Source organism: Chlamydotis macqueenii, chromosome W (genome assembly GCF_036417535.1).
Source record: "Chlamydotis macqueenii isolate bChlMac1 chromosome W, bChlMac1.mat, whole genome shotgun sequence".
Classification (NCBI taxonomy): Eukaryota; Metazoa; Chordata; class Aves; order Otidiformes; family Otididae; genus Chlamydotis; species Chlamydotis macqueenii.
In genome coordinates, this window is record NC_141592.1 from 47,335,684 (window position 1) to 47,346,387 (window position 10,704).

Sequence of the window (10,704 nt, forward strand, 5' to 3'; positions counted from 1 at the left end):
ACACAAATCACTACTGGTTGTATTGCAAACTAAAGTTGGGGAGGGTGGAAGAGTGGACTTTTTACCATCTTCTGCGGGCAAAGATTCCTCTTCATTATTCTTCATCTCTCACTGTTAACCATAACTAAACTGCAAGACCATTCCCCCATAGCAAATGCCAAAAAAAAAAAAAAAAGTTTCTTTAAATTCAAACAGTGAAAGGACAAGAGTAATGACTAGCAACTGTATTCCTATTCTCACAGGTCTTATTTATCTGTGTAGCTTTCATAGGACTCCACTATTCTTACTGGCAACAAAGAGTTCAGGGAATGAGGTGCTCCAGTGTCATGGTAATGAAAACAGCATAAACTCTAGAAACTGTTAGATGTGAGCAGTGACAACTAGCTCAATTTTCTTTACCCCAAACAGAATGTTAAGTGTCAATCCAGTACACATCATCTCAGTGTCTCAAATTAAACCTATGCAATTGACAGCAAATGCAGGAATGGAAAGGAGACAACAATGGCAATTCATACATATTAAGGCAGTTGTAAGAAAAGAATCTTCAATTTGTACAACTGAACTAGATAACGCTATCAGTAAATTAGACATAATGCTTTATAATAGTTTGGCACTTAAGGAAACCAGAAGCAGGAAAAGTTCAAAGTCTTGCCAGCTGGCTAGGAATTATGAACATTTCCTTCCAATTCTCCTACTACACTAACTCTTCCATTTTTGTTAATATGTAGATACTATAAACAATGGTTTTAGTCAATTTCATTAACTGTTCAAAAATTCAAGCTTGACTTCATTGCAATAGTACTAGCCATTACAATATCATAAAATTGTTCAATTTTATCTAAACAGAAAAGAGCTTGAAGTTGTAGATAAGTAATGTTTCTCCATACCTAGCACCTAACATGTCCACAGAAACTAGTTGATTGTACTGCTCTAGTAACTGAATACAATAACAATAATTTTAGATGTAATAGTTAGGGGCATCAGTGGTAAGAATACATGGGGGCATTAAGACAGAAAGACAAGATTATCATGTAGACAGAGGTCTAGTTTCCCTAAGAAAAAGGAAAAAAAAAAAAGAAAAAAGCATTATCTAAAGTGAATTAATTCAAGGTCATAGCCTCCTAAAAGCATAAAAACTTGTCAATTTGACATGAATTAGAGCAGATCCGAAGCTAGTCTTGAAGTGCCTTGCCTGTATTACCATTTCACTTTAAGTTAACTTTTATTAAGAACCTCTCCCCCCTTTTTGGGGGGAGGGAGTTTGATGATTTTTTTTTTTTTTTTTGAAGAACAGGAACAGTATAGGTTTTCTTACCCTGAGAATGTTTTTAAGCAGCATTGTACCACTTCTTGTTTACACTCTCAATGATTTCCATATCAAATATTCTCAAATTCACATGATCTTAAAACCCAAGACCCTTAACAACAGAACTCTACTCTTCTGTTCCACAGTAACAAAAGAGAACAGGCTCCACGAGTCATGTTAGAACTTATTACAGCTGCTCAACTTGATTGCCTCTGAAGGTTTTTGACATGCATAGGTGATACAGTCTGTTGATGCACAGTTTGGGGGGGGGGGGGGGGGAAGCAAAGAAAATCCAACTTGCACTCCTAGCTGAGCTAATTCTAGTAAATATTTTGTCACTGAAAAAAACGCATGTCTTTGTATACACATGAAGTAGAACAGATAACTAAAAAGGAGACACTTCTGTACAGTCACTTTGCAGAGTAGATCCATACTTTAACATTAGAATAGAATAGTTCAGTTGGAAGGGACCTACAACAATCAGTCCAACTGCCTGACTTCAGGGCTGACCAAAAGTGAATTAAGGGCATTGTCCAAATGCCTCTTAAACACTGATAGGCATGGGACATGGACCACCTCTCTAGGAAGCCTGTTCCAGTGTTTGACCATCCTCTTGGTAAAGAAATGCTTCCTAATGTCAAGTCTGAACCTCCTCTGAGGCAGATTTGAGCTATTCCCACGTGTCCTGTCACTGGATACCAGGGAGAAGAGAACACCTCCATCTGCACTTCCTCTCCTCAGGAAGCTGTAGAGACCAATGAGGTCACCCCTCAGCCTCCTTTTCCCCAAACTAGACAAACCCAGAGTCCTCAGCCTCTCCTCAAACTAGACAAACCCAGAGTCCTCAGCCTCTCCTCATAGGACGTGCCTTCCAGTTAGTTAACATTTACTTATTAACACCTGATAGGTTGGTCCAGGAAGCTCCTGTTTAAAAAAAAAAAGCAAAGCAATTATAGTAGCATTAATGCCCATTCACATTACAAAGTGCTATGAAGAAAACAAGAGAGATACTTTCCCAATTCCTCTCAACCTTGGTTTCACATAAGACACATAAACAAAAAAAAAAAAAACAAAAAAAAAAAAAACCAAACAAACAAAAAAAAAAAACACCCCCACATTAACAGGCCTAAAGAGGCCTCAAGGAATTAAACATCCAACTCCCACTGAAAACCAATGTAAAACAGGCTCTTAAAACTATGACTGCTTTGAAAATATTATCTAGATGACAATAAAAAAAAAAAAGAAAAATCAACAAAATTGTTGACTCTTTCCAAACAAAACTCTGTTTTGAACACAGGATAGGACTTTTGACACTGCCTGTGGTTTACAGCAGATGAAGCATAGCTAAAAAGTTCACCCAAATAAGGCTTCTATAGAAGTCTTTTCAGTCTTTCATGACTTGTTAGAGTTACTATCTTCCTGTGCCTAGAAGTTAGCCCTTGCCAATTATGCATACTAGTTACACAACCAAATTGTTTTCTTTTCTGGATTATCTAGTGGAAAGAGGACTCCAGCCAGTTCTATTCTTTGCAAAATAGAACAGCAAACCACTCCCGTCCTCTATACTTTGACTTGGAAGGATTAGCAACACTTCCTTTCCTTGTAAAAGCACTTCACGAGCTACAGATAGAAAAAGAGCAAGTCTGATCTGGAAATCTGGAACAATTAACTTAGATTATGCATAAACAGTGACTCTTGCAGTACAGCTGTGTTTTGATAACCTACTGTATTGGGTTTGTGTGGCAAGGTTTTGGGGGGGGGGGGGGGGGGGGGGGTTGGCGCTGCAAGGATCGCTTCCCCCATGTCCAATAGAGCCACTCCAAGACTGACTCGCCTCTGGCCAAAGCTGGTGGTAGCACCTCTGTGATGTGATGGAAACAACTATACAGACACCGAGGTCGGTGAAAAAGGAGGAGGAGGAGATGCTCCAGGTGCTAGAGCAGAGATTCCCCTGCAGCCCATGGAAAAGGCCATGGTGATGCAGGTTGTCCCCCTGCAACCCATGGAGGTACATGGTGGAACAGACATCCACCTGCAGTCCATGGAGGACCCCATGTCAGAGCAGGTGGATGCGCCCTGAAGGAAGCCATGACCCCAGGGAAAGCCTGTGCTGGAACAGGCTCCTAGCAGGACCTGTGACCCCACAGGGAACCCACACTGGAGCAGTCTGTTCCTGAAGGACTGCACGCCATGGAAAAGGTCTACATTGGAGCAGTTTGTGAAGACGGGGTGACGACATCGGTGGACAAGGGACGAGCAACTGACATCATCTACCTGGACTTGTGCAAAGCTTTTGACACTGTCCCGCATGACATCCTTCTCTCTAAACTAGAGAGACATGGGTTTGATGGACGGACCACTCGGTGGATAAGGAGTTGGCTGGATGGCCGCACTCAGAGAGTGGTGGTCAACGGCTCAATGTCCATGTGGAGACTGGTCACGAGTGGCGTCCCTCAGGGGTCCGTGCTGGGCCCGGCCCTGTTCAACATCTTTGTCGGCGACATGGACAGTGGGATAGAGTGCACCCTCAGCAAGTTCGCCGACAACACCAAGTTGTGTGGTGCCGTCGACACGCTGGAAGGGAGGGATGCCATCCAGAGGGCCCTTGACAGGCTGGAGAGGTGGGCCCGTGCCAACCTGATGAAGTTCCACCAGGCCAAGTGCAAGGTCCTGCACCTGGGTCATGGCAATCCCAGGCACAAATACAGGCTAGGCGGGGAATGGATTGAGAGCAGCCCTGAGGAGAAGGACTTGGGAGTGCTGGTGGATGAGAAGCTTAACACAAGCAGGCAATGCACCCTTGCGGCCCAGAAGGCCAACCGCATCCTGGGCTGCATCAAGAGAAGCGTGGCCAGCAGGTCAAGGGAGGTGATTCTCCCCCTCTACTCTGCCCTGGTGAGACCCCACCTGGAGTACTGTGTCCAGTTCTGGAGCCCCCAGCACAAGAAGGACGTGGACCAGTTGGAGAAGGTCCAGAGGAGGGCCACGAAGATGATAAAAGGGCTGGAGCACCTCTCTTATGAGGACAGGCTGAGAGAGTTGGGGCTGTTCAGCCTGGAGAAGAGGAGGTTCCGGGGAGACCTGATAGCGGTCTTCCAGTACCTCAAGGGGGCCTACAAGAAAGATGGGGAAAGGCTGTTTAGTAGGGCCTGTTGCGATAGGACGAGAGGTAATGGTTTTAAAATAGAGGGGGGTAGATTTAGATTAGAAATTAGGAAAAAATTTTTTATGATGCGAGTTATAGAACACTGGAACAGGTTGCCCAGAAAGGTGGTGGAGGCCCCATCTCTGGAAACGTTCAAGGCCAGGCTGGATGAGGCTCTGAGCAACCTGACCTAGTCAGGGATGTCCCTGCTCCTTGCAGGGGGGTTGGACTAGATGACCTTTGAAGGTCCCTTCCAACCCTAACCATTCTATGATTCTAAGAACTGCAACCCGTGGGATGGATCCACGTTGGAAAAATTCATGGAGGACTGTCTCCTGTAGGTGGGACCTCACACTGGAGCAGGGGAAGAGGGTGAGGACGCAGGAGTGGCAGAGACAATGTGCGATAAACTGACCACGATCCCCATTCCTCATCCCTCTGTGCCACTCAGTGGGAGGAGGTAGAGAATTTGGGAGGGAAGTTCAGCCTGGGAAGAAGGGAGGGGTGAGGGGAAGGTGTTTTAAGATTTGGTTTTACTTCTCATTAGCCTACTCTGATTTGATTTGTAATTAATTAGTTTCCCCATGTCGACTCTGTGAGATGTTCCACTATCAAATCACCCAAGACTCCCCTTAACACGTACACGAGATCTTTATCTGCCTATGTTGGTTTTGTTTAGTGAGAGGGGGCTACGGTGGCAGCTTCTGGAAGAAGCTGCTAGAAATTTCCCCTTTGTCCAGTGGACTCGGCCAGGTCTAGGGTGGATCCGCTGCTGTCCAGGGCCAAGCCAATTGGTGGAAAAATGTTCCCTCTTAACACCTCTATGATAATGTATTTAAGGAGGGGAAAAATAAAATAAATTTTTAAAAAGGAAAGAAGACATGAAGAAGCTGAAGCAAGGGCAGAGAGGGGGAGGCGCGAGCCTTGTGGGCCTTGCAGGCCTCACCCTCTGGCCTCCTGCTAGGCAGCTCTCTGGGCTCGACTCGGCCCAGCCTGGCTGCAAGAAGTGGAGAGGAGATGTGAAGGGAACCTGAGAGGCATCTGCCTGCTGATTGTGAAGAATCTCTTGTGAGAGGAACAGCTGCAGATGCCAAGGTCAGTGAAGAAGGAGGGGGAGGAGTAATGCGGCTCCTGGCAGAGATTCCCCTGCAGCCTGTGGTGAAGACCATGGTGGAGCAGGTTGTCCCCCTGCAGCCCATGGAGGTCCATGGAGGAGCAGAGATCCACCTGCAGCCTGTGGAGGACCCCACACTGGGGCAGGTGGATGCCTGAAGGCAGCTGTGGCCTGTGGAGGGCCCACACTAGGACAGCCATTCCAGAGGGACTGCACCCTGTGGAAAAACGACCCACACTGGAGCAGTTCATGAAGGACTGTAGCCTGTGAGAGGGATCCCACACTGGAGCAGGGGAGGAATGTGAAGAGTTCTTCCCCCGAGGAAGAAGGAGTGGCATAAAGCAACAAGTGATGAACTGACCATAAACCCCCATTCCCTCTTCCCCTCCCTGTGCCACTCTGGGAGGGGGAAGGAGGTAGAGATAATTGAACATAAAGTTAAGCCTGGGAAGAGGGAGGGGTGGGGGGAGATTATCTTGTTCTCTGTCTCATTATCCAGTTTTTTTTTTTTTTTTTTTAAATAATAAATAAATAGTTTTCCCCAGGTCGAGTCTGTTTTCCCATAATGGTAACTTTAAGGATCTCTCCCTGTCCTTATCTCAAACCTCGAGCCTTTTTTCTTATATTATCTCTCCCTATTCCCGCAGAGGGTGGGGGGGAGTGAAAGAGAGACTGCATAGCTTGGTCCTGAGCAGGGCTATGACAATGCCAAACACGGACAACTTGTGATTGTGAAAACCAGGCACAAATCTGAAACACTGGATTTATTGATTTAAAGTTTCAACAGTAATATCTATTCAAATTTTAAACAGAGAATACAACTCTAACCATATCTCCACTTGTCAATGAACAGAGTCCCAACACAACATATACATTTACATATGTAGTTCAGTAGGTGAGTTTGTTTATAATTCAGTGTAGTACAGAAAGTACAGTTTTCAGGTATATAATTAGTTTTAAAATATACTACATGCTGATAATAATAATCTACTACTACTGAAAACTATATTCCTCACTGAAGAAAGGTTGATGTGAAATAAAATAGAGAAAAAAACGTAACTTAAACTGGTTTCTATGGTTATGTGAACTAAACTTGATTTCACTAACTTTACCAAACAGACATTACCCTGAAATTTTCAGATAATCATAGGACTGACAATAATTCTCTGCAAGAACTGCAAGCTTTTAAAATTAATAGCACACATTTACTATATACAAACTCTGTTAGCCTAATAATTTAAAATATAAAGCAATTTAGGTTATTCTCTAAGAGTTATAGTATTCACAAAATGTATAATTTGATATCTTAAAGTCTGCATACATGCTGGTGGATAGTAACTCCAAATCAATTACAATAACATCTTGAACTTTGTCCATGTTGCTGTGTTAGCATTACAAGAATACCTACAGGGTAAACAGACTAAATGAAGGAAGTAAAATTGCTTTTAATATAACCGGTTCCAACACCTCATTACTCAAAGAATTCAAGTCATTCACTAAGAAGAGACAGTAACACACAAGCAGTCTGCAATATGACTGCTCACTCTCACTGTGTATATGAATTTTACCAAAACACACTGTTAAGTCAAGCTCACAGAACCTACAAAATAAAACAAAGGAAAAAAAAATTAAAGACAAACAGAGCTAAAGTCTCCTGTGTATTGGCATTTCAAGTCAGCAAACTTATAGGTATTCATCTTTGAATGAATATGAATAGAAGTCTTTATACAGAGCAGTGTATGGGCCTGCAAGTTCAGTATCATACCAAGTCAAGAAAGCAAATATTTGGTCCTTGTCCTAATAGTGAGCCAAGCTGTGCTCAGCATAATCAAATAAGTTCTATGGAAAATAAAGACAGATGGGTGACAATCAACTGACCTCCCAGAGCAGTTTGGTACTTGAGGGTTTATTTTCCATTCTAACCTACATACTGCCTGTTCTAGAGGCACAACATAGGATGAGCAATAACAAATCCTATGTTACTGAAGTCTTCTAACATAGGAAAATCTTCCTCAACTCCGAACATTTTCAAACCTGACTTACATCAATGGAGCAATATAAAATACAATTTGTGTAGCCCTAAATTTAGCCCAAATAACCCAAAATATTTAGATAAAAGTCTTAGGGTTTTGTTTTGGCTGTATTCTGAAGCAACTGTAAACAAAAACAAGTCACTAAGTCATAATATTAGCTATAGGAACACACAGCAAAATAAAAGCTATTCAGTTGTATAAGTTTAGCGCCCCCCCCCCCCCCCCAGGGCAGGCATTGCCAGCTTGCCTATACCAAAAGAACAATCCACTTGCTAGCCCCAGATGCATTTGAACAGATGCTCAATTTGTTTATTTGAGGGTAACCTATCTTCAAGGCTGGCTCTAGAAATATCACATCTATTGTTATTATGCTAATATATTGTTATTATGCTATATAATGCTTATCATAAACTGTCGAAATAAGTTGTTGTTAAAGAAAAACAGCCAATACTATGCAAGACTGTAGTGTGACTAATTTTTGGTGCTAGCTGTAACTTTGTCCAGGAATCAAAGCAAATGGCAGACCCACAGGGGCAGTAGCAGTCTTACTTCACAGGAAGATTCAATTGCAAATCTAATCTCTTAATATCAGCTCAAAGGGATACCAAGACAATATTTAAAGTTTAAGATACCTATAGACAATTAAGACATTTTAAAGCAATATGTTCTATTGATCACTTAAGTTTTTATGATTGTTTTCAGTAAAAATTTATGAATTTGTTAGCTTGTATAACTATTTCCATTTTTAAGACAACAGTCTACTAGAAAAAACTGATATTCTCATTGGTACTAACATTTGAAACCATGCTGTTAAAGTTATATATCTTACAAATTCGCATCTTAAATAAGTTTGTTTATAATTCCTGAAGCCCCCAATATTATTGCAATCAAATTGCTTTTCAGGACAAATATGATCCTTAAATTAGAATCAACATGTTTTATAAAAAACAAGACGTAGCTACAAAGAATTTTACGACTAGGTGGCGCAAGAGCCTGTAAAATGTATAGAGCCAGCACCCTGGCTAGAAGATCACTCAGAGCTTTTTAACTCACATTTTGCATTTCCCCCTCTGAAAACAACATGTCTTCTGACTCACCAGCAACTAATGATTTAAAGCTCCATTCCTATACATCGGTTGCACTCTTACATACGTAACCCGTTTTTTTTTGTGAGGTTTGTAGTTACCAACTGCACAAAAAAAAAAAAAAAAAAAAAAAAAAAAAAAACCACCATGCTGTCAAGTTGCATACATTGAATTTCAGAGAAATTTGATAGAAAATGAAGTAAGCGCTGAATCTCCTTCAGGGAGCTTCATCTTTTTAAGTATTTTAACATAGCAATATCTACATCCCTCACGAGTAGGGGAGACTGGCTTTATAGATATCTGCCTTATGCTTTGAACCACATCTTTCCCATGATTTGTAGCCTCCTAACCTAAACAAATTAAAGTCCTGGTAAATACTCACATGGAAGGCCTCCAAAAAACGGAAGTGCTGCGGTAAAACAGTGTTAATGATTCAGTAGGTGCCACTGTTTGTCTTGAACCAAAGGCACAACGAGATAATAACTTTCAGAAAAACTTAGAACAAAGACCCTAACAATTCAGTTATCAGACATCAGTACAATGAAGCACAGCAGAAGCTGTGCTTTATCTGTAGTGGAAGTTTTATACAGTCTGAAGACGTGGCTTTTCTAAAATTAAGAGCTCTTTGCCATAGCCTACCCACTGTTTCTAAAGCCAATTTTAGATCAAGATGATTATTAGCACTATAGCACTGCCACACAGATGATTGCATGTTTTCTACAGTTGTACTAGTTAGCCAGTGAGCTTCCTACTGCCCGACTGAGTCAGCTCGGTAGAACAACTCAGAATTATGAAACCAGCTACGTCCACCTCCCGGGCCAGCTCTCAGCATTGCAACAAGGAGGAACCGTGCAGGAGACGATGCAGAAGATTTCTTCACCACTCCCGACAGCCTCAGTTAGCAGCGGCCCCCCCACAAGTACTCGCCCAACAGTACCGAAAACAGCTCGGATAAGCAGAAGTTGCTTTGTCACCGCGAAGAGCCCTCACTCTCGAGCGTGGGAGGCGGAAACCACAGGCCAGGGCTCTTCCCTCTGGCTGCGCTCTCCACCCACCACCCCCAACCCCTCACCTGCTGGATGCTGCTAGTCTCGGGTACAGCGAATTCTTCCTTCTCCTTGGGAGTCTTCACTGTGATTTTGATGATCCGCGGCTCAGCAGCAGCGAAGCCCTGAGCAGAGGACTCAGAGGATCTGTGAGCCCCCGCGGAGCTCTCCGCGCCCTCCGACATGGCAGATAAGGCCTGACTCGCTCCAACCGCACAGTTCCAAGCGAGTCCACGCAACAGCCTCACTCCCAAAACAGCGGACAGAAACAACTCGGCTGAGCCGCGACACGCAACAGCCTCGCTTCCAAAACAGCGAACAGAAACAAGTCAGCTGAGCCGCGGCGCGCACTGATGACGCCCTAAACAGGGGAAGTTACTAAAAAGGGGGAGCTGTCTCCCCGGGCGTGGGTTCGCCTTGGGCGCGTTTGCGCGCTAGGGGCGTTAGTTTGAAGATTTTAAATCTTAAAAAGAGACAGTGACAAATAGTTCCTTCAACTGTTGTACTTCAGTACTCTGAAGTTCCAAGTAAATACATTAAAAATATTATTATGAGTTTTACAATATTTAAGTGTTGATGTCCTACATATAATCACACTATTACTTGCATATGATATAATGCACAATGATATTGAATGAAGTAACAAAGCCGTGCCATGATCTGTATGACTTTCATGTTAAAAAGAATCATAGAATCGTTAGGGTTGGAAGGGACCTTTAAAGGCCATCTAGGCCAACCCTCCTGCACAGCTTCTGAACCTATGCAAAGAAAGATCATAACCTCGCCTTTTGCTTCTAGATTACTTGTTTAGCATCAGTTTAAGGGTAAAACTTAATATCTCAAATAACAACCTTTTACTACTTTAAAAATAGAATTACTATGGAAGCATTCCATAGCTGGGAATCAGATTTTCCTCAAACTTGGAGAAAAAAAGACACAAAAACCCACCCATTCCACCACCCCCCCACCCTTAAT

General features: G+C 42.8%; 1 protein-coding gene across 2 annotated transcripts in view; it reads right to left on the bottom strand.

The window, feature by feature from the left end:
* LOC104474303 (ubiquilin-1) overlaps positions 1-9,914 on the bottom strand; it is a 44,479-nt gene extending 34,565 nt beyond the window's left edge. For both annotated transcript variants that reach the window (XM_086769604.1, XM_086769603.1), the window contains exon 1: positions 9,756-9,914. In XM_086769604.1, the coding sequence (XP_086625730.1) occupies positions 9,756-9,914 (159 nt within the window). The remainder of the gene's footprint in view (positions 1-9,755) is intronic.
* Positions 9,915-10,704: the final 790 nt, after the last annotated feature.